The 24,665-nt window shown below is 33.5% G+C and overlaps 2 protein-coding genes across 10 annotated transcripts in view; both read left to right on the top strand.

Moving 5' to 3' along the window:
• Window positions 1-11,270, top strand: part of LOC7474393 (protein HEADING DATE 3A) — a 38,081-nt gene extending 26,811 nt beyond the window's left edge. For 4 of the 9 annotated variants that reach the window (XM_052456125.1, XM_052456124.1, XM_052456118.1 and 1 more), the window contains 3 exons: window positions 8,208-8,269; window positions 9,916-9,956; window positions 10,851-11,270. In XM_052456125.1, coding sequence (XP_052312085.1) covers window positions 8,208-8,269; window positions 9,916-9,956; window positions 10,851-11,074 — 327 coding nt within the window. In that variant the 3' untranslated portion in view covers window positions 11,075-11,270. Of the gene's footprint in view, window positions 1-7,862; window positions 8,082-8,207; window positions 8,270-9,915; window positions 9,957-10,850 lie in introns of all 9 variants that reach the window. The other 5 variants (XM_052456119.1, XM_052456117.1, XM_052456123.1 and 2 more) reach the window with 3 other exon arrangements.
• Window positions 11,271-19,462: 8,192 nt separating this feature from the next.
• LOC7464597 (stearoyl-[acyl-carrier-protein] 9-desaturase 5, chloroplastic) lies at window positions 19,463-24,098 on the top strand. Its single transcript, XM_002316135.4, has 3 exons — window positions 19,463-19,693; window positions 22,713-23,220; window positions 23,352-24,098. The coding sequence occupies exons 1-3, from the start codon at window positions 19,599-19,601 to the stop codon at window positions 23,910-23,912; spliced, it is 1,164 nt and encodes a 387-aa protein (XP_002316171.2). The 5' UTR covers window positions 19,463-19,598; the 3' UTR covers window positions 23,913-24,098.
• The last annotated feature ends 567 nt before the right edge of the window (window positions 24,099-24,665 follow it).

Below are 24,665 nucleotides of genomic sequence, written 5' to 3'. Positions count from 1 at the left end.
ATAATATTTATTAATCTTGAAAGCAAGAGGAAGCTGGTGGAAAAGAACCTCCATGGGATGATGTCTTTTCAGCTTTGCATCAAAGTGCTAAGCAGTCTGGTAGCTTTGTCGACAACAAGTCTAAAAAAGTGGTTGTATGTATTTTTATTTGATTATTTCTTAATATAACTTAAGTATTATTTAACATTCAAATGAATTTATTGATGCATGTATTTTATTTGTAGGAAAATTATAAAATGGAGATGATTTCAAAGTATGGAACTAATCGGGAAAATCATCCTTCATTTGATGGGGCAGCTTGGTGTGTGGCTTCAGGAGGAGTTACAAAGGGTAGGGTATATGGTGCACCTCGTATGCCAAAATCTATAGTTAGTACAAGCTCTTCATCACATTCCTACTCGGTGGAGTCATCATATCTCAGTTCATCGTTAAGAGCATTGCAAAAGGAGATAAAGAATAAAGAAGAGAAGATAAAGAAAAAAGATGATTTTATTCTTGAAATGAAACGGCAGATGGATTCCATGAAAGAATATCTTGTGAACAATCTTGGATACCATGGTGGGACATCAAATATTGGCCAAGATATACCACCACCCATGGCTCCCCAGATAATGACACCTATGGGTCCCACATCTCAACTAATTTATCGACCTACACCTCGATCACTATATCCTGATCCATCTTGTGTCGATCCACAATATCATGGTTCGTCTTCGCAACCAGCACCATGATTGTATTTTTTGTTGTTTCTTTTTATTGTATTTCGATTTATTTGTATTAATGCAAGTTTAACTAAATTTTTATAATATGAATATTATTTTTATTCTATTTTTTATTAGTGATACAATTATTTTTAATATTAATTTATGTTGGTTTATATATTCTACAACTTTTAAAATATTCATAAATAATTAATTAAACAAATTAAAAGTTATTTTAATAAATAAAAAAAATTAATTTAATAAAATTAATATACTCAGCAACGGAGAACTCAGCAACGGATTCTCCGTTGCTGATTGTGAATAATTCATCAATCAGCAACGGAAAATCCGTTGCTGATTCACAAAATTAGCAACGGATTTATCCGTTGCTGATTTGGCAGCAACGGAAAATCCGTTGCTAATATATGCAACGGATTATCCGTTGCTGATTGTAAGCAACGGAATTTCTGTTGCTGCCAAATCAGCAACGGATAAATCCGTTGCTAAAAAATCAGCAACGACAAATCTGCATCCGAGATTTGCCGTTGCTGATTCCGTTGCTAAATTATTTTAGCAACGGATTTAAGTATTAATTGCAACGGAGAAGTTAGTTGCTAATTCCTATATTTTTTAGTAGTGAAAGGAAGAAGGAAGAAGGAAGAAGGAAGAAGAATTACTTCCGACGACGACGGGCGGTCAATCACTAATACACACACACACGCACCGGGTTTTTTTTAAAAAAAAAATTTTAGCGTGTTGTTATGTGTTTTTTTTTATCGCTTTCTGAATGTAAAGTGAATATTATCCAAAGAAATGTTTCGCCAGCTGCATGCGTGAAATATTTACTGATTGTGGAGAAAAATGATTTGTAAAATTAGAAAAATAATCGGAGTGGAATTATAAGAACAGTAAAGGAATCATTTGGCAGTGGTAATCATGATCTGCATGTATTAGGAAGGGGTTGAAGATTGATGTTGCCTATCGCAGTAGACAGGGCTATGAGATTGGACTGACATCATAGGAGTACTGGAAGATACCTTTCCGACATCTGAGTTTGCTTCGTATACATCAACTTCTGTGATTCAGTAATGTCATGATGCATCCACATATGCATTAAATACAAGCTGCTAAGCGGTGTTATTCAACTTATTAGATTTAAGGTTTATTTTTAAAAAATTATTAGTTTGAATGTGAGTATGATGAATTTTAGAACCACTGGATGAGATGAATTTTAGAACCACCGGAGAGATCAATAATCAAGATTCACGTAGACTTCCTGTTTTTTGGAAAAAAAATAAAGGTAAAAATAAGGTGGTTATTAATTATTATTTTTTTTAAGATGGATGACTCTTCGAACCAGCGACTTGAACTTTATATCAGATCGAATCTCAAGTTGGGTTTTAAAACTATATTAATATTAATTTTTATTCATTTATTGAGACTTTGATCAACTCATGTTAATCCTCTTAACCCGTGACGAGAGCCCTGCTCTGATCAATCCCTAGTTAGATTTTAAAACTATGATAATACAAATTTTTTTATTACATTGTCTCTGATCAACCCAGGTTGACCTTCCTGGTCTGCAACTCGATCTTATCCAAGGTTAACCCCCGAATTAAGTTTTAAAATTTTGATAATAACCACTTTTATTATATATTGACTCGGGTTAACAAAGTCAGCCCCCCTGACATATGACATGGGCCTTATCCCGGGTTAGCGACCCCTAAGTATGGTCTTAAAACTATGATAACAACTAATTTTCTCCTTACGTTGACATTAACCAATGGTCAAACCCACTCATGACCTAGGATTTGTCACGGGTCTATTACGAATTTGATTTAAAACTTTGATAATAATAATTTTTATTTTGATGCTGGCAAAGTTAGCCTAACTCATGACCCGATTCTCAACCAATGACCAAATCTTTATCGTAAATCGACCCCCGAGTTGTGTTTTAAAACTATGATATTTTTATTCTTACATATTTTAGTTGGACAATTTTGAAATAGAGAGTCTTTTACTAGGATATTATTGGAATAAAAATAATAAATATTATCCTTGAAGACTTATCTCTCTAGTTTCTCCTGTTTTGATACTATATAAATTCACTTTAAAATTATTTTAAAAATAAATTTATTTTTATATATTTATTTCTTTAACTAAATATATATATATATATATATATATATATATATATATATATATATTTTCATAGCAGAAGAATAACCAAAAGCGACACATAATTCACGCTGAAGTATGCGGTGGCCTTACTGGATGTTGATGTTGAATCGAGTGGTTTGAAACGATGCCGGGTTTATCTGGGTCCAGTGTCTGTCCACTGCAGTGGACCAAAAAGTTCTCCGGAGCCTTTTGGGTTTCCACTTTCCAGCATGTCTTTTACTTTTTGATCAAAAAGCCACCATGCTATGCCACCTATGGGACAAATTTACCGAATTGACACAAGGGCAGATAGGAAAAATTTATGGGAGAAAGTTATTATTTGAAAATAAACATCTACTTCTCCTTATGCATGGAGATAATTTTCTAAAAAATAAATATATTTTCCGAATTTGAATTCGGCCGTGACTTTTTAACCCCTTGGACTATCTTGAAACATTCACTCGTTGATTTCCTCGAGGAAGAATCTACAAGAGAGATGGCCTCTCTCTTTTGGGTATCAGATTCTTGACAAGATCGGATATCGTCATTGAATGTGGCTGACTTCTGCTCACTCCTGCTATCAAACTTTATTCCCAGGTTTTAGCTAACTCCTTGCATCTCTTGCTAAACACCACGCGTTTCATCAACTATCCCCTGTCCTAGTGGCGCCAGCTTCACCTTGTTCTCTGTCGACGCCCCTCGACTCAAATCAACTCATCAACTCAGGAGCACAAGGTTGCCGTAAAGTATACATTTATTTTGGTGGCACGCTTCAGCTAGCTCATATACACTGGAGAATTGTTGAGTTGAGATTATGTTTTGCTGGAAAAAATAAAAATAAAGCAAGGGATGTGGACGCTGTCTGAACATATATAGAGAAGCAAATTATGTTGCTGATGTATAAGTTGCTAGTGTCGGGTTTGCACATTGTAACACATAGCTACTTTTTTCTCAAGCATGCATGGGCAATCTAGCTGTAGCACATTTTATCCGATCATGTTGTTAGTGGTGTCTTTTCTGTAGTGTTTTTTTTTTTTTTTCTAGATTCTGTATTCCATTGTCCACTGTTGTTATATATTGTTGGTGGTGTTGAAATATACTATTTTTCAGTCAAGTGCGTGATTTACATTGTTCTAATTGGTTCCTTAATTTCGATTTATTTCCTTTTAGTTAGGCAATCTATGTCATTTTTAAATGTTTTTGCTGTCTCCTGATAGTTGCACGAGAAGCACCTTGATGGAAAAAAGACTTGATAAAAAATCTAAGAAATTAGTACCTAATTGAAAATCTTTTTCTAGGGATCTAATCATGATCATAACAGATTTAGAGGCTAAATTGTATTTTTTGCAAAAATATATACGATGTGTCTACAATTTTATGAAATTAAATTGTTCCCACACCTGAATTCAGAGATTAATTTGAATCTTATTAGAAAAATAAAAATCTAGGCACACAATTGCGAGGCATATGATAAAATTTTATGTACCTTTGTACCGTGAAAAAATTCTGAGCGTTAAATTCTTTCCGGAGAAATATGATTTTGTGGATTTCTATGGGAGAAAAAAAAGAAGGTACCTGGCTATTTTCAGATTAAGGGAAATTCCCAGTTTGGCTTTGTAATATCAACTATATTTCCAAGACAAATGATTTTAGAAAAAAGTTACCTAAATTATCAGAGTGCATTTATTGGACTCCATTTAAATTACCAGCATGTCTCATAATTAAATAGACTAAATTAATATTTTCTCAGCTAATTAATTAATCAACAAGCTTTAAAAAAATTAAAGACAAGTGAAAGAACTGGTATATTTTGTGACAACATATATATCTACTGCTTATCTTGCCATTAATACATGCTCACTCCAAACATATTAAAGTTGATATCTGCTCTGTGTTCGTGAACATGTTTAATTAATTGGGAGACATTGTTGTTCGATTTATCTCTAATGATAAGCAAGTAACTGATGTGTTGATCAAAGGTCTCTCTGCTCCGAAGTTTCAGATCTCTCGCTCCAATGTTTGCGTTGGTCCTTCCCTTGCTAAGATTGAGGGGGCCTAATAGATGGATCAGTATAAAATATGAACATTGATTACATACGAAAGTCTATACACACACACATATCAACTCTTTGATCTTTTGTTTTCTTGATATGTAAACTACTCATATGTGTGTGTGTACACACACACACACACACACACACACACACACACACACACACTCATGATTGGCCTCTATAAGGACCACACCAATTCCATATTTCTTCGAGCGTTGCATATAAATGATATTAGCGACTCATTCTTTAAACTCCCTCTCTATAATTAATAACAAAAATATAGATTTCACTGGTTTCATGGGCATAAATATATATATGTATAGTATATCAATAAACTTGAGGCCAGGTAGATATCAAGTTTCAGGGTGAGTAGAACAACATTTAAATATACCTGTATGAAAACTCGGCCTTGTCCTTTTAAATTTGACTCGACCCGAGGTCATGCAGAGGTAGAGCAGTATTCATTACCTGTCTGAAAGCTCGACTTTGCTCTTTGAGATTTTACTTAAACTTTACTCAAACCCAGCTTAAATATAACTGCTATATATAAAATATTTAAAATCATTCTGATTGGTTTAACAAGGCAATATATAAAATATTTAAAATCATTCTGATTGGTTTAACAAGGCATCTATTGATTTTGGGTATGCCGAGATGGAGACTGGCCGTGGCTTGGCAGCCAAGCAATGCATTTCCATTTTAAATATCACTGCTATATATAAAATATTTAAAATCATTCTGATTGGTTTAACACAAGGCAATATATAAAATATTTAAAATCATTCTGATTGGTTTAACAAGGCATCTATTAATTTTGGGTATGCCGAGATGGAGACTGGCCGTGGCTTGGCAGCCAAGCAATGCATTTCCATTTTAGGATAGTTCTCGTCGCTCGGAATAATGGTGTTATCAAGAAGAAGAGAAAAAAGTGAAAGGTAAGAAAGAAAAAGCAACCAATGAAATACTCGTATGGATTTTCGAATATTGTAGCCAAATATATCCCCAACCCACATTATGTGAATTGGGTCCATACATGCTTTATGATTGGGTCCCGCAGTTTAGAGTTTTGTGGCCTTAAAGATCCTTCCCGGAGGAGGAAGGGAGGGAGGGTCAGCTGTCCTCATCTGTTTTCATATTCGAGTTACGTGTATTCTTCTCATCTCGAGTTACCTTTCATACTCTTTGTTGTGAATAGTGTCCGCCTTTGTACTTAGAAGCACCAGCATACTGTGGAGCACTGCTTTCCGTCTTTCAGGTAATTATGGTTTCTGATGCGGACAGATCATGCAGGCGTGGGGAGCCGTTAATTGCCACTATATTGCACCGTGGCTGTTTCATGCTGGGTTGGTTGTTCAGAAGGCGAACATGGGCTGCCCTATCAAGGTTTAAAACAATAAAAAAAAAAAATCTGTACTTAACAATAAATAATATCAAGATAATAGATACTTAAGATTCGATGAATAAAGAATCAATAAGTTATAAATATATTAAACATTTGAGCTGTAGATATCGATTTTCATCACTAACAATTAGAACGCGAAGATTCGTAAGTGTACACTCGCAATTTAAGATATAACCGTGCATGATTGCTAGGACTCATCTCAACCGCCCAACAGGATAGAAAAGAAAAGGACCTTGTCTCTCCCTTTTCTTTCTCTTTTCCTTTTAATCCTTGGACTATTATGGTGAGTTTTAGACTATATATACAATTACAGGTGACTTCCTTCAAACTCTAGATTCCGCTCCGCTTTTCCTGTGGTTTGAACTTGACAAGGCAAATATACCGATCCCAGACCTTTCTTAACGACGGGAAGTCTCTGTCTCGCTATTTTTTTTCCATCTTTCTATTGGTGAAACTGAGAAAAGGATTTCAAATTGTTTGGGATGACAAGGACCATGGAGAACCTTGCATGCAAGACTTGAATAATTACAGCACGTTAATTTGGGGGTCCATACGAATTGCAAGGATAGGTGGTGCATGGCACCCGCAGGTTTACTTAGCAGTTAGTAAATCGCTTTAAGTAAACAATTAATTACCTTTTCCTGTAATGATTATTTCTTTCCTAACGATCGATCGAGCAATAGTTTATTATTGGGTTAAAGGTGTTCAAACCCTTGAACTCTTGCACCAAATGCAACTCGTACCTAAACAAGAGATTCCACCCCATCGGTCCCTGTACTGTATTTTTGGATCGGTTTGATCCCATTATTAGTTTCGTGGAGATCTATCCACAAGATAAAAAAAACTTTGCTCTTGGAAATCCCGTGGAACTTGAAAAATATCCCAGAACTCATCAAAAATGAAATTTGATAATTCTATTGCAAGATAGCTATTTTGAGAAAGAAAATCACCTTTTCTTATATATTTTTAAAACGTTAACATTAAAGAAATTAACACAGCAATTCAACAAATACCTTCTTAGTTTTTTTTTTCCTGAAAGAACAAGAAAGTATCAATTATTCTTCTTGTATCCTACAAATTAAACTCAAGTTTCAAATAATATCCTGGCATTCTATCATCTTACGTACATACCTAGCTATGTTGGGTGTGTTTACACTAGGTAGAAGGGCTTCGAGATCCTCGCTTATTTTGAACATCGCAGGGAACTTGGTGGGGGGTAGGAAAACGTGAATCTGGCTCTTTTTGAGAACAAAGACCACTAGACCAGGTGAAAAATGAAACTGGCTTTTGTTTAATTTTGAGAAAAGCGAAAAAGGTGGCCTCCTTTATTCAGGCATCACCACAAGCCCAAAACGTCATCTAGGAATCCCCAAAAGAGAAGAAAAGAAAAATAATAAAGCAAGGTAGATTCTATTGACAGCATAGCAGTAAATAAAATAAAATATATACCACAAAAGAGTTTATAAATAGCTGTTGTATCTTCTTAAATTGTTGCAAAAAATCAACTAACATTCATTCAACAACTCAAACTGTATTTGCACACAGGTTGATCAGTGCTGAGCAAGAATGCCTAGGGATAGAGAACCTCTTAGTGTTGGCCGTGTTATAGGGGACGTGTTGGACCCCTTCACAAGATCTATCTCCCTCAGGGTCAATTACAATTCTAGAGAGGTTAACAATGGTTGTGAGCTCAAACCCTCTCATGTTGTCAACCAGCCCAGGGTTGATATCGGTGGGGAAGATCTAAGGACCTTCTACACTCTGGTAAGTCCCAACCATGTCCTCCCCCTTAACGCAGTAATGTTTTTGTTTTTTGGTCATTCGTCGAGTATAATTTATTCTCTGGATTCTTTGAGACCTGATGAGCGGTGAAATTCACTTCTATCTTAGGTTATGGTGGACCCTGATGCACCCAGCCCAAGTAACCCAAACCTCAGAGAATACTTGCATTGGTAACTGGCCTTTCTCTCGCGCACACACACACATCCACCCTCTCTCTCGCGCGCACACACACACATCTGAGCAGTGAGATTCACTTTCATCGTAGGTTAATATATGGTACTGGACGCTGATGCACCCAGATCAAGTGACCCAAACCAAAGAGAATACATGTATTGGTAACTGGCCTCTCCCTCACACCACACTGCATTTCAATCTCGCTATTCTAGCAGATCTAACACAAAAGTGCGAGTCAGAGGGGCATGAGAGCTTAGGCTATTAATTTGGATTGAAGAGATTCCCTGACATGATACCAAGGATTTTTTCGTCAAATGATCCGGATTTGGAATTATACTATCCTCTAATCTCAACATCCTAGATCTATACATGTCAATTTTAAACTCGAAAGACTTTCGTAAGAGAGCATGTAGAAGTACTTAATTTCAACTGGGATAGTTATTTGACAGATAAACACCAGATTAAACACTGCATTTAAGGTGATGGTGAGTCCTTGGATGATTGTCTCGCAGACAAATGATCAAACCTGCTAATTATTTATAAAGCAACGTGTTTTTTTAGTGTCGATTTACTCCTATCGTTCTTTAATTAGTTAACCTAACCGACCATGGAACTACTTAAGCGCTCTCTAAAAATGACTTCACCTGTACGTCGACGATTACTATGGCTCAACGCATTGTCCATTATCTGTTATTACAACTCGTAACAGTACTCTCATAGAATTATTGGTCTGGACGGGTGACTTACACTCATGGAAGCAAGTACTGAGCTGGGAAAAAGCTATATATATGCCATGCATTGTCCTTCATATATACCCATAAGATTACAAGAAGCCGAAGGCATACTGTAAATTCGAAGACCGTGACCTTTGTACTTCCCCCTGCTTGTGATTTTCTTTCTTGTTTGATTGACAGCCTGTTCCTTTCGTTGTTTTCTTTTTGTTCCATTTCTTCTTCTTTTTTCTTTTCGTTTCATTTTTTGTTTGAGTTGTCGTTTACTGGTGGCTCGGTGAGTGAAGCAAAACTGTGAAAGGGGGTCTTCCTCGGATTGATAGGATTTTTTTTAGGATGTCGGGTCCTACATGTACGATGATAAAGGGTAGCAATATCGAGCAACCTTTTTGGTTCCTCGGAATTTACATATTTTCCTTTTCACTAATTTTTTATTTGAATACGGTCAAGAGACAAATCTTGTTTGCATGCCTTTAACTGAATAACCTTATAGCCAGGTCACCTTCATGTCAGAGCTTTACAACGTGCCATCAAATGATCCACTGTGCCGTGATGTATATAAATTATGCATGTGTTAATAGAGAATAGATTTTTAAATTCTCATGTAAAAATAAAAAATTATATGAAGACAAAGGTTTCATTTCCTTTCCTAACAATTTTGCCGTTTCGCTTTCACTGGAAACGAACAAATTAACATTATATTAAAAACAATGCTAGGCTGAAATGAAAAATATCAAATCAGCCCGTGCCTACAGCGCTCGTATACATATTAGTTATTAATTATTATAAATTTAAAACGCGCGGGAATTCTGCGCATGCATCCCCTTACATGTTACTTTAAACGGACTGTTTACATTTTCATTTGAACAAGAGCTGAAATTAAATTACTGCCTTGTGACATGAACTTGCAGGTTGGTGACTGATATTCCAGCAACTACCGGGGCAAACTTTGGTGAGTATACTTACTTTAGTATATTTTTAAAAGACTACAAAATTCCATGAGGACCCTTTCAATCTTTTCTTTTTGGAGGATTGGTGGAGAGGGACATTAACTACAGGGAACATATTCTGATTTTGTTGTAGAGCATCTCGGTTGCTAGGACAACATTATTCTTCAAAATATGATTCCTAATGATCCTATTTCAGTGAATATTTTGCTGGCGAATGGTTGGATCAAAATTTAATTGTGCAGTGGTCCTTTTCCACCGAAGCTCTTTTAGATGGTCTTAGCTATATCTGCAACAGAATTAATTTTTAAAAAGCGTTATTTCTTAAAAAGCCTAGTTGAAAAATGTCATTGCTATAATATATCTCATAATAATCTCGTTTCAGCAGCATGTAGATTAATCTTAGCAGTATTTAGATGGATCTTGCCGGGTCTAATTTAAATTGAATCCATGCTGCATTAATCAACTAATACCGTAATAATATTTACAACAGCGCTGCTAACACATCTAGAGTTTGTAGTGGTTATATTCTCACAATAACATGATGTTGGAGGCTACGATGAAACACTAAGAGTTCTTAGGCAAGTAGCTAGCATTGTCTATTTCGTTACCAGTCACGGTTAATGCAATTTTATAAAAAGCAAGAGAAAGTGTGAATGAGAATTCTGGCCCGCAAAGATAGTGAAAAGGGTTACTATGTACGTACGGAGCCATATTGTATGTGTTCCAGCTAATTACCACGACTTGTTGCGGTTGTCTTTGTTGATTAGGAAAATAAACTCAGTCTGATGTGCGGAGGTTGATCCTAATATACCATTTTACTGTATGCTCTTTTTTTTTTTAATTTTGTGTTGTTTCGTATATACAATGAACTAAGCATGTATTGGTGATTTGCGTAGGGCAAGAGGTTGTGTGCTACGAGAGCCCAAGGCCGACAGCGGGAATTCATCGGTTTGTTTTTGTGTTGTTTCGGCAACTAGGCAGGCAAACAGTGTATCCCCCTGGGTGGCGCCAGAATTTCAACACCAGGGACTTTGCTGAACTTTACAATCTAGGGTCGCCAGTGGCTGCTGTTTATTTCAACTGCCAGAGGGAGAGTGGCTCCGGTGGAAGGAGACCTTGAGAGAAAGATTCCCTTCAATCCCGATGGTGGAAGGAAGGAGGACTAGCCCATCTCTCTCTCTCTCTCTCTCTCTCTCTATATATATATATATATATATATATGGCTGCTTACACAATATTATCTAGCTTCCGCTATGATCCCCAATGAAAATGTCTAAGTACATCAAGATATCAATAAAATGGGGAAACTATGATTATTGAAGGTATCGAGATCGCTACATCTCTCCTTCCTTTTTATACTACGTGTCGCAACTCTGTCCACTCATTTTGGAGTGGATGATAAATGACAAGAACCCCGTCAAAATAATGGAAATGGAGAATGAATGACAGTAATTAAACCACTTTTATAATCAAAATCTCGGCTTTGTATTTGATTTTTTCCCGGTGCTGTTTTTTGTAAAACAAAGTTGAGATGGCGGCTTAAAAACCCAGAAAATTTAAATTAAACGAGTAAATACAGATCTAATCAGATCATAATATAAAATTAAGCATAATCTCGAATAAGAATCATTAAACATCGGGTGGTCCCGATGAATTGAACTTTTAGATAACTCAAGATTAGCTAATTCGTCATGCTGCTGAATTGGCTTTTATGTACACATGTTGAATTAAAATTTACCATCATGTAGTCAATAACTCTCTATCTTTGTTGACTAATGTATAGTCCGCGTCAACTTTCACTTTATTCCTTGTAATTGATTTCGATAAAATGTTCGATGGACGAACATATTAGAGAATTACACGAATAAACTCGACATTACAATTAAATGATGTTTTTAAGGTAAAGTTTATTCTGAGTGTGTGAACACTCAGTGTCCTTACCTTTTGTCTAACTTGTAATCACACTTTACACCCTTGATGTATCGTGTTCTAATAGAAGGATGAAAAGACCAGAATGCTTCTATAACCCTATGGTCCAGGTCGAGGCAATTACCATCTTCTTGATAGGGTATTTCTCAGTGCATGAATAATCAGCTATTTGACAGGCCAGGACCTGTTTTGTTTTTGCTTGTCTGACACTTTCATGTGGCAGTCCTCTGCTACTCTCTCTTTTACAGGTTGTGTTTTTTGCCTGCTGGTGTTTTTCTCTCCTCATCTACGTACAGTGTTCATGTTTAATCTCATTTATTCTAGATTATTATGTTGTTTTGCAAATGGCGAGGAAACTCCCAAAGTACCCGATCTTTAAAGTGTATTGTCTTTCTTTTCATCATGTCATTTTACAGTCACTGGTCAAATCGCATGGTGATATGAATGATGATGCACACGCTATTCCCTATGAATGGAAGCTGCCATTTTCTTTGGGCATCTATGTTCTTCTCTCTGTGCAACACAACATGCCCGTACTATTGTAACTATCCCGTGTTTTTAAAACCCTTTTTTTGTCCAATAGTTTAATTAGTTTGATTTTAAATTATTAATTTAAATTTTATAATTTTTAGAGTTATTAAAAGTTTACATTAAAATCTATAAAATTAATTGTGATATACATAAACTAACCTAAATATCCATAATAATAATAATAATAATAAAACAAAAAACCTCTCTGATTAGGAATTTTATAAGATGCAGGTATCACACGCACATGTATTTTGTTAGGAGACATATTTTCAATACAAAATTCTCCCTGCGTTGCAGAAGCTGATGGAACTCTCAAGTTGTTCCTGTTCCTGCTGCCATTGAAAGGGCTGTTATTTGCTCATGCTTTAAAGTTTAATCAGTCTCACTCTCTGATAAAATCAAGATTTTAGATTCTTGCCAACCTACCTAGAGTTAGCCTAGGTACAGGACTGGATTTTCTTAGGGCAACTCCAACCCAGTGTTAAATAAAAAGCCAAAAATTAATATTTTAATTTTTCTTTCCAAACAGAAAGCTAAATAAAATGCCAAAATATATTTTATTTCTTATAAATATTATTATTATATATCTCTTAAAAAAACCAAAACCAGTAAAGTAGAGCTAATACAAAAAAGTCAATTAAATATAAATATATATAAAAAATAACATCAAAATCATTAAAAAAATAAAACACTTATTTATTTCGTTGCAATACAATTATTTTTTTCTCATTGGAGTATACATGGTAAAAAATCTATGTTTATACTATTCAAAATGTTATTTTATGATAGAATATTTTCATGGAGATGCTCTTAGAACATGGATGTTATTTAGAATAGTTAAATTGTTAATATTATTTTTTAAAAGCTAAATATAGTTGTTTTTTATTTCTATTTTATATATATATATATAATATAGACTACAATGGTTAAAAGTAAAAATATTTAGAATAACGGATTGTATTTTAATAATATGATATGACTTTGTTAATTTGATTAATCTTAAAACAACCCAGACAATTCTCAATCAACTCAATATTAAATGATAAAAATAAAAAATTCAATAAAAAAATTATAAAAAAAACAACTCGAATAAACTCGCTAATCTCATGATAAGGGTGATGAAACCAGGATAATCTTATACAATGCAAAATAAATATTTTAAAAAAAAATGAATGAAAAAATAGTGAAAAAACACCATTACAGAGAATAATATTTTATAATATTTTGATATTTTTGCAAAATATATAGGAATAATATTTTTGTAAGAAATCCCTTTATAACTAGCCTAATAAGAAGAGTTAGGACTTGGAAGTGTATTCATATCCAAGATTTCATGTTCAACTCCTGCCAGTGCAAACAATTCCATGGACCCATTAGACATGGACAAAGCCCATGATTTAATTTTATTGTGTTTACAAGAAATTCCTTGTCGAGAGCTTGTGCATCCCCATAATTAGTCGGGTCTCGGCCCATATATCCGGTGCCAATCCAAAAAAATATGGCAAGAGAAATTGTGTTTTGGTATTTTATTTAGTATTCATCTTGGAACATGGAAAATAAGTATTGAAAAATCAAATTAGTATTTTTTATTTTTCATTCAGCACGTCCCTAGAAGATGCTAGGTATAAAATCTGGGCCGATAACTTTTAAAAATGAAAAGAATAAATGCAGGTGCATTTAAAAGCAACGTAGTCGTATTGGATTTGGGCTCAAGCCTTGCTGGACACACATTTTTAAGACTAATATGATTTGGAGTTGGGCTTATAGACAGGAGGCATCTACTTACAAAGCCACCCACCCGGCGCCCAATGGAGCTTTATTTTAGGCAATAAAATATCTTGGCGGTTTGTGGAGCCAAACCGCTTTTTATTTTGGCGGGAAATATATATTTTTCCCATTTTTCTGATTAAATAATCATACCTTTCTCTATTTAATACAATAAAAATAAATAAAATCACAATAAGTATTTTTAATCCCATCCTCTTCTCTCATTCTTATATCCCATTTTTCAAAAAAAAAACGAAAATCTGAAAATTTAAAAAGAAACAAGATAATTAAAAGAGATCAAAGAAGAGAGGGAGGGAGAAATGAAATCAAGGGCTCCTCCTTGCCCGAGAAGCACATCGAAGAAGAAAACCCCATAGTTCAAGTAAACACTGTCGCATCATCCTTTCCACAACAACAAAAAAAAAATCCCAAAGATTGGGTTTCGATTTGGAGCGAAGGCAATGGCCGAAGTGGTGAAGATGGAAATCGACGGCGAAGATGAGTCTAAGCCGAACGGCCAAGATCAACCAAAGAAGACCCTGAAGAGAAAGCGAGCAACATTAACACCAAAACAGCAGCATCAACTTTTGAATGGAAATGAGTGTAGTAATGTGAATGCGATGGTGGGTTTGTTAATGGAAGAGAGTGGCATGTTGTTTACCAAATTGGTGGAGGAAATTTATAAGAAGTTAGTGAAAATGAGTGGGAATTTGACTATTGCAGAAGTGAAAAATGCATTTTGGATATAGAAGGTAATAACTCAATTCTGGGTTATTTTCTAAAATTTATTTTTTAAAAAAATAAAAATACAAAAATGAAATAAAGACTGGAAAAGAAGAGAAAGCAGGTTCGGGAATTAAACAGCAATTTTAGAGGAAATTTAAGGCCTAATTGTACCTATTATGCACAAAAACAAAAAAATATAAATTCAAAGTCAAATTAAATGATTATTGGATGAGTTTGCATAAAAATCAAGTTCAATGACATAATTAAATTTTGAATAGGCCAATTTGATTTAATCATGGGCAAAACTAAATTTTAATTATATTTAAGAATTAATTTGGATCCAATTAAAGGATTTAATTAAGTGCAAGGACTTAATTATGCTTTAAATAGGTCAAATTAATTTTATTTGAGGCTTAATTGGTGAAAAATTAAGTTTGGGAGCCTAATTTGGGCTTAATTGAAAATATTGGAATTTTAAGAGACCAAATTTAATTTTTTCCAAGTTAATTGATTGAAATTAGGGGCAAAATTGCAAGAAAATTGAAGTTTTTGGGTCAATTAGGGGTTAAATTAACAAAATTTACAGTCAATGACCAATCTGCAAAAGGTGCCAGAGGGCTTAATTGACAAAAATCGGGGGTGAAATTGAAGAAATCAAAAGTTTAATAGTCAATTAAGGGTTAAATTGCATAAATCCGAGACCAAGAACCAAATCGCAATTGAAGTTCTCAGGGGCTTAATCGCATTAAATCAAAAATTTAGGGTCAATTAGGGGTACAATTGCACGTCATGTAAGCTGGAGGACGAAATTGAAGAACGGCAAAAATCCCTAATTCAAACCTAAAACGGTGTCGTTTCATAAAAGGAAAAAAACGGTCAAACGACGCGTCGTTCAACACTGTTCATTATCTTCTTCATTTTTTTCCTCGAAAAATTGGTTCGGTTACCTACTTTGCAGCTGCATTTAATGTACCTAACGTCCACCAAATTTGACGAAACTTGCACGAAATAAATCACAAGACATCCCTCAACTACGTCTGTGTATGGTCGTCACCGACTCACTGGCAAAGAAACGGACGTGGCACCACCCCAAAGACGCCAAATCAGGCAGCCTACAACTGCAGATTTGACAGTGCACCATGCCTGCTTTGAATCAACGGTTGAGATCCTTCCCAACTGAATCAAGGGCTGAAATTTTTTCTCAGTGTAGACAAGATTGCCCTCTTCCCCGCTTATAAATAGAGGTGGATGTTAGGGTCTGAGGGAGGAGAAAATCGAGTCCAAAATCGGCCAAAAACCAACCTCTCCACCCCTGGTTTCTGCAATTTGTTCTCTCCCTCTCTCTCTCTCCGCCGTTCCAGCTACTGACCAAGGCCGCCACCAGCTACACCACATGAAGCCAACACAACGACCAACCGACCACCAAGCAGCCATCGCGGCTCTCTCTCTCTTCTCCTTCCAGCCTTTCTCTCTCCTCTGCAACCTTTTCTTCTTCCTCCCACAGCCGACTCCGGCCACCATCACCCCAGTCAACGCCTCCTGAGCCATCGGCCAAACCATCTCATCATGCCCGAGACCCCACGCCAGGCAACTTTCTCCTCCCTGCTTCGCCTCTTTCTTCCTCGTCGTGGCTGCTGCATGCAGTAGCTAATTAATTAGCCTATGGTTTGGGCCGGGCCAGTTATGGCCCCGTCCAAGTGGCTGGGTTTGGCCCTGCCCAAAAAAAAAACGAGAAGATTTCATTGGGCCGATCTCGCCTAATCATTTTTGGGCTGGGACCGACGCATCCTTTTCTGGGCCGGCCCAGCCCCACATATTTTGTAATATATTAATATAATAATAATAATAATAATAATAATAATAATAATATGTTATTATTATTATTATTATTATTATTATTATTATATAAAAAATAAAAAAATAAAAAAAAATCATTTCAAAAAATTGTGATTTTCTCAAATATTTTTCTACCCATTTTGCATAATATCGGGTTGTATATTTACACTGTAAAATACAAATTCAGTATTAAAATATCCGATTTCCTCCAAAAAATTTCCAAAAAAAATTCAAAACAATTTTAAAAAAAAATCTCAAAAACTTTTAAATTAATTTTCCTTTCAAAAAAAAAAATATTTTCATGCATACGGTCAAATTCTAAAATGTTTCCAAGTATATCTTCATAAAAACAAAAATTGCATCTTTTTCACATTTTAAAATGCAAAATGGATATCATAGCCAATTTATGATTATCCATTAGAATTTGACCAAATATCAAAATCCTTTTTCCAAGCTTTTTTCTAGGATTCAAATGTAGACTTTAATATCTGTGGTGTGTAAAATTACACGATAAAATACACCCTCAGATATTAAAGATATAAGGTGTAAAATGTGATGCTAAAATTCAGATTTTAAAATGGTTAAGATTTAACTCAATAAGGTGGAGACTTTTTCATGAAGAGATATCTACCTTGAACCTTAGAAAAGACCAATGAATAGAAACCCGACTTAGAAAACAATCAAACAACAATTATCAACTTAAAAAAATTCGTTCACATATTTCTTCTAGAAAAAAAAATTAACAATTCAACTAAGTATTCGGGCAATGTGATTTTATTACCATGATTTAATCACCATTTCCAAGTTATATAGGGTAGATTATTCTTTTAGCTTTTCTGCATATTAAAGTTACGTACCTACTCCCGAAACAAAAATTAATTAAAGCTATTTTCCAGCTGGTTTTTTTAGTTAATATTAAGTTGACTTAGAGAATTAATTGCAGTTTAGTTTTATAAAATTGATGTTTGGTAAACAATATAATAATATTTGAAATTATAAAATAATGTATATTAAAAAAATGAAAAAAATACAATATTGAAGAAAGATAATTCATTGCGCATAAGAGACAAAGATGGGAATATTCCCATGTTTGAAATCATTAACAGAAAAGACAATTCAATATTGCTTTCACACTTCTCAAGAACCTCGATGGCATTAGAAGAACAAAGGTTGTTCATCAAACTCGGGGAGGACGTACATCTGTTTACTGTATTGATTACTTTTTACACAGATCTCTCAATATACTGCTTTGACAAGTTGACTTCCTACCCACCGTGGAGGCTGCAACCAGAGGGAAACAAGTTATGTCAACTAGGACCACTTGATTGTAATTGGTCATAACTCTTTCTCACAGTCATCATCCCCCATTACTTTCATACTTCTTAAGCAACGTGGATTATGAAACAAGATTTTTTTTATTTTAAATTAATATTTTTAAAATTATTTTTAACACCAGTCTATCAAAATAATCTAAAAACACTAAAAAATATTAATTTAAAAATAATTTAAATATTTTTAAAAACATTGTTTCAAAAACAAACAGCCATATGTTTGAAATATGCATTTCGGATGTAGAGTTCGTGGGTTTTCTCTCTAAAAGTACATGGAGGGTCTGGTAATATTCTACTATATGTTGTTCAGAAAGATACTAGTATTCTTGGTACATTATATAAAAATTACCATATCAAATAATAAAATGAAGCTTTCTGGGAGAAAAAATGATATTCGGATATATTCTGTAATCACCAGTTTATTTTATATAATAATTTTATTGATATTAAATTTTTATTAGCTTTATTGTATAAGTTTGTGTTTAAGAATAATTAATTTATCAAAACTTTATATTATCAACTGAAAAAAATTCGTTCACATTTTTCTAAACTTCTAGAAAAAAAATTAACAATTCAACTAAGTATTCGGGCAATGTGATTTTATTACCATGATTTAATCATCATTTCCAAATTATATAGGGTAGAATATTCTTTTAGCTTTTCTGCATTTTAAAATTACTTAGCTACTCCTAAAATAAATATACAATTAAAGCTATCTTCCAGCAGCTTTGTAATCCTTTTGACTTTTAGCATATTAAAATTATTTAATTACAGGAGAATCTAATAAACTATTTTTGAGGGTTTTCCGTCTTTTCATCATGAATTTTTTAGTTAATATTAAATTGACTTAGAAACATAATTGCAATTTACTTTTATAAAATTGATGTTTGGTAAACAATGTAATGATATTTGAAATTATAAACATGATAGACAATTCGCAATGAAAAAAGTATTAAGAAAATGATATAAATGTAACATAGAAGAAAAACAATTCATTGTAGGTTGTTTTTTTTTTTTTTAATTTTATTATTTTACATTAAATTAACTTTAAATTAAGTTTGATATTTTGTTTCGATTAACTTTACATGTGGCTTTAGCTAGGTTTAAAAATAAATTTTAACTTTATAAACCCAATTTTAAACTCAAATAAATATTCAATGGTTTTTTTCTCGGGAAACAAGATCTTTATCTTAACGTCTGGATAATTTTTTAACAACGTATGCATATTGCATATTAATTTTGTTAGTTTATAGTTGATTTTTTCTATGAAAAAGAAACGTTAACAGTCCCCTTTTTTTTAATTGAAGAAAAAAGCGTCATCCCACGTAATAGCACAAAAATCAAACCAGCAAAAATAGATAGAAATTTAATTGACTAAAACTGAGTGCAGTATAAAAAAAACATACAACACTTTAATTTTCACATCTCCCAACGCTGCCCTTTCCAAACACATCCTCAACGACGTCTCCTCCTCCTCCTCTTTCCCATACACACAGTATAAGCAAACCTAAAAAAAAAAAAAAAATGGCTCTCAAGCTGAACCTAGTAGCCTTGCCGTCCCACAATCTCAAGTCTGCCAAAGTATTTGCAGCCTCCACCATGCAGTACTCCACTACTAGGTGAGTTCCTATCTACTCTTTTCTTCTTCTTCCTCCTTATTTTCCTTTTATTTTTCTTCCTTTAACTCTCTCATACTAAACTTCAGTATTCTCAACAAAAACGAAACTTCATCTATCTGGGGTTTTATTTAAGGCTAAATGTCCGTGATATCTGGATAAATCATGCTGATCCACTTCTACTATATTTGTTGACCACTACAAATATTAATGTAATGGCCTTACAAATTAAACGGGTCAGCCTTTGTTTTGGTTAGATTGTTTTCATTTCTTGAATTACTTTTTCTTTCAAAGTAATATGTAGCCAGCTAAGAACATGATCTATAGTCACATAACCCTTAACATTAGAGAAGAAGATTAATTCTTGAAGTCGAGACTCGAGATCGACCCTGGTCCTTGGGGAATAATTGCTACTCGACCACCTTATAACTCGAAGGGCTCTTGCAATTATATATTTTTTAAAAAAATTAGAGAGACTGGCTCAGCTCAACTCAAGTGAATGCCTGTGAGTTGGGACACCTCAAAAACTCAAAAACCCAGTTGCAAACTGCTGTTTATGGATTTTTAATGCAGTGGTCCTTGCCACCCAAAAACACCACAAGCATTTAGTTAAAAATGTCGGTACAGTTGCTGGGACTGCTACTGCTTGTTGCATGCATGGTTCCAGCTTGTAGAGTCCATTGATATTGATACTGTAAGGCCAGGGTCCATTAATATCACACTCCATTACAGAGGTCTTTGTTTTTAAATTTTTAGCTGCCACAGACTGAGTAAATGATGCCACAGTTTCCTCTTTAAAGAAACAAGAACCTGTTTTGCGAACTGCATCCAAACACTTATTTCAGGTATCCGATGTTGAATATGTAAAAACTTTGCAAGTTGCCGGAAAGGAATGCTAAGCCTACTTTTCTGTTTCGGGAACAACAATGCTAGAATATTTTTCTCAACGTATATAGAGGGAGGGCATATATTTTTAAAGAAAGTGCTTGGAAATCAAAACAATTAAAGATTTGGTTTGGATACGCTTTCAACGTGTTTATTATTTGTCTACATAGAGACAAAACATCTAGTATAAAACTAATCCTATTAAGGAATAATAAGAAAATACAAATAAAAAAAATATTTGTTTTTTCCAAATTTATATAGACTGCTAATAAAATAATTATAATTTGAATTGAATTGAATAACTTTTATTTTGTATATATTTTTTCTTTGTGTAATAGTAAGTTTATATAAGCTTGAAATTACTTATATAAGCTTGAAATATTATGACTATTAAGATTTATGATTTTTAATAAAATAATTATATTTTGGATAAAACTGAATATTTATTATTCAGTTTTATCCTAACACTTATAAATATCAAAATTAATTATAAAAATTAAAAATAAATATTAAAACTAATTACTAAAAAAAAAACTCAAAGAAGAATTAACCTCATTAACATATTAAGTTTCATATGTCTAATGTCCAAGTATTAAATGTTATTTTAGAAGAGATCATTTATCATGGTTTCACTTAATTTACTATATAATAAAACTCTATATTTATATAAACACTAGGAATTATGAATATTTCTTTTCATTGTAAATTAAATATAAATATTTTTTTTATTCATTCACAAACTAATTTGTTATGAAATTAGCTAGCTAGACGGATACGTACCTAGCATGCCATTGCATGAAAACCCTGCAATTGACATTATAATTATAATTAGGCCTAGAAGATTATAGTTTAATGATAAGATTATAACATTATTTAGAGTGGGCTCTGTTGATTAGCACAGACATGTTAATTATGGAAACGCTTAGCTGTTAAGAATATATATATATATATTCCATGGATCGCGAGGTCCATGTACATGCAGACTGTACTGAATTTATTTGCACAGGTGTATAGAAACCACCAACATATTAAAAATAAGATTTTTTGTCTGCCCTCTATTGCGCACTTAGCTGTCGTGAGAAAACATGAAAGCTCACTTTTGTTATTTTTCGAATTCACCTCTTTCCCCCCTTTCATTTTCAACATCATGAAATATTAAATATATATAGAGTTAATGCACTGAATTCTCTTCCTGTACTGTCGGGCTATTATTATTAATAATGGTTGATTTTTAAAATATTTTTTATTTTAAAAATTATTTTTGATATTAGTATATTAAAATGATATAGAAATATCAAAAAAATTATATGAAGTAAAAAAATTTTAAATTAAATTTTTTTCAAAAAAAAATTAAAACGTAAAAACAAACTATCTCTCTCTCTCTCTCTCTCTATATATATATATATATATATATATATATTTTTAATTTAATTTATTTATATATTATTACTTTAATTTATTATGTTTCTTGAATATATTATCCTGGCTTTTACGTTTAGAATACACAACGTATTTGTAAGGCATCACATATTTAAAATTTAATTTATAAGAAAAAAAAACTAGTAAAAAGATGTAAATGTAAATAGAAAGCTAAATATAAAAACAAGATTTTATCAGTAAAAGAATATTTTTTTAAAAAATGATTTATCTATGATATTTATAGTAAAAGAAAGAAATTAAAACTTCTTTTAATTTTTTCAGGAAAATTAAAAATTAAAAAAACATTCTTTTGAATTATGAATATTGAACAGTATTAAGAATTTTCTTTTTAATTAAAAATACTTGAAAATATGAGAATTTTCTTTAAAACTATTAGGAAAAATATAAATAAATAAAAATGTAAAATTATTCTTTCTTTTAACCGAAAATAATATTTTTAATTTTGTTTAATGAGTTAAAGCAATCTATCTGTTTAAGCCTCAATCGTTAGACCATGGCTGTCTGTTGACAGGCTCAAGATTGTAACTGAAGCACAAAAAAATTGAAGCTGTTCATCTATAATTTGTATCCAGCTGCAAAACATTATCCAGTTTAAATTTTATGATCGTATAATGTATACTAGCATTCTAGCATTCTAGCAAAGAAAAGCAAAGGCAAAAACGACACATTCTAAGTCTACTTTATTCACTGGTTTTAGAGGGTCGGAGAGTACAAAGAGGGACTCCTATTGGCCTGCCAAAGAAGTCCATTTTCAAGTGACGCATTCCATGCCACCAGAAAAGATTGAGATATTCAAGTCCATGGAGAGTTGGACTACGAAGAACATCTTAACGCATCTAAAGCCTGTTGAGAAATCGTGGCAACCGCAAGATTTCCTGCCACAAGCTGACTCCGAAGGATTCTATGAACAAGTGAAGGAATTGAGGGAAAGATCAAAAGAACTTCCTGATGACTACTTTGTTGTTTTGGTGGGAGATATGATCACAGAAGAAGCACTTCCAACATACCAGACAGCACTTAACACACTGGATGGAGTCAGGGACGAGACTGGTGCATCACTATCTCCTTGGGCAGTTTGGAATAGAGGATGGACTGCTGAAGAGAACAGGCACGGTGACCTTCTCAACAAGTATCTTTACCTATCTGGACGAGTGGACATGAGACAGATTGAGAAGACAATCCAGTATTTGATAGGGTGTGGAATGGTAAGGTTATCCATTGATTTATAGATCCTCTTTTTTTTCCATGCTAGTTGTCATCAAGGACACTTGAACGTGCATGAGCACAACTAGTATTCAATAATTGAATCTTTTCTTTTTGTCTCTGTTTCTTATAGGATTTCAAATTTGAGAACAACCCGTACAACTTTTTCATTTACACGTCATTCCAAGAGAGGGCAACATTCATCTCTCATGGCAACACAGCTAGACTAGCCAAGAGATATGGAGATGCGAAGCTAGCACAAATATGTGGCACCATTGCTGCAGATGAAAAGCGACATGAAATTGCATACACCATGATTGCGGAGAAGTTGTTTGAGATTGACCCAGATGCTACTGTTCTGGCCTTAGCCGACATGATGAGGAAAAAAATCGTTATGCCAGCCCTCTTGATGTACGATGGTCAGGATGATAACCTTTTTGAGAACTTCTCAGCTGTTGCCCAGAATCTTGGGGTCTATACTGCCAAGGACTATGCCGATAATTTAGAATTTTTGGTGGGAAGATGGAATGTAGCGGGATTGACAGGTTTGTCTAGTGAAGGACGCAGGGCTCAAGATTTTGTGTGTAGATTGCCTTCAAGGATTAGAAGGTTAGAAGAGAGAGCTCAAGAAAAGGCAAAGCAAGCATCAACCATTCCTTTTAGCTGGATTCATGGTAGAGAAGTAAGAGTTTGAGTTCAGTGCCGTGTGTGGGGAATGATAGCTTCAACCTATCAGCTGTCAAAGAGTGCTCATCTTCAGTATAATTTGCAGTCTATCTATGATATATGTATAAAGTGTCCTCTCAAGTGACATCACGTAATTATAAATACTCTCATGTTTCTTTTTAGATCTCGATCGATTAAATAATGCTTTTTTCAATCCTGACTTAAATATGAATTTTAAATAATTTCCTAGCTGAATTATATTTTAATTAATTAATACAAATATGAACTTCGAATAGTTTTTTGATTAGATCATTAATTAATTTTTTATAATCTCATGTATATCAATTTATAGAGGTTTAAGGAATAATATAGTGACAGTGATAATAACATATTCTAATAATAGTTTTCTATGGTAATTGTATTAGTGATTGTCGATAAAAATAATTAAAATATTTTTCACAAAACATTTGCATCAAGAGTAGGGAAGAGTAAAAAAACCGAAAAACCGATTAAATCAAGAAAACCGAAAAAAAAATAACCGAAAAAAAAACTGATTAAACCGATTAAAATTTTGAAAAAACCGGCCGGTTCGGTTCGGTTTCGGTTTTTTGTTTATAAAACCAAAAAAACCAAACCGAACCGGAAAAAAACCGACCCAAACCGAGCCAAAACCGGAGAAAACCGAGCCAAACCGGTTTGAACCGGTTTTTGCCCTAAAAACCGAACCGAAATGAAACCGGTCGGTTTGATCCGGTTTTGGTTTTTTTTAAAAAAAAAATTC

Source organism: Populus trichocarpa, chromosome 10 (genome assembly GCF_000002775.5).
Source record: "Populus trichocarpa isolate Nisqually-1 chromosome 10, P.trichocarpa_v4.1, whole genome shotgun sequence".
Taxonomy (NCBI): Eukaryota; Viridiplantae; Streptophyta; class Magnoliopsida; order Malpighiales; family Salicaceae; genus Populus; species Populus trichocarpa.
The sequence above is the reverse complement of the archived record's forward strand: the minus strand, read 5'-3'. Positions and strand labels throughout refer to the sequence as shown.

What these genes read in the sequence shown, in the direction of transcription:
- LOC7464597 (XM_002316135.4), top strand. Translation starts at nt 19,599, where the DNA reads ATGGCTCTCAAGCTGAACCTAGTAGCCTTGCCGTCCCACAATCTCAAG. An exon ending in ATGCAGTACTCCACTACTAG is followed by an intron (nt 19,694 to 22,712) that starts GTGAGTTCCTAT and finishes CACTGGTTTTAG; the next exon opens with AGGGTCGGAGAGTACAAAGA. An exon ending in ATTTGATAGGGTGTGGAATG is followed by an intron (nt 23,221 to 23,351) that starts GTAAGGTTATCC and finishes TGTTTCTTATAG; the next exon opens with GATTTCAAATTTGAGAACAA.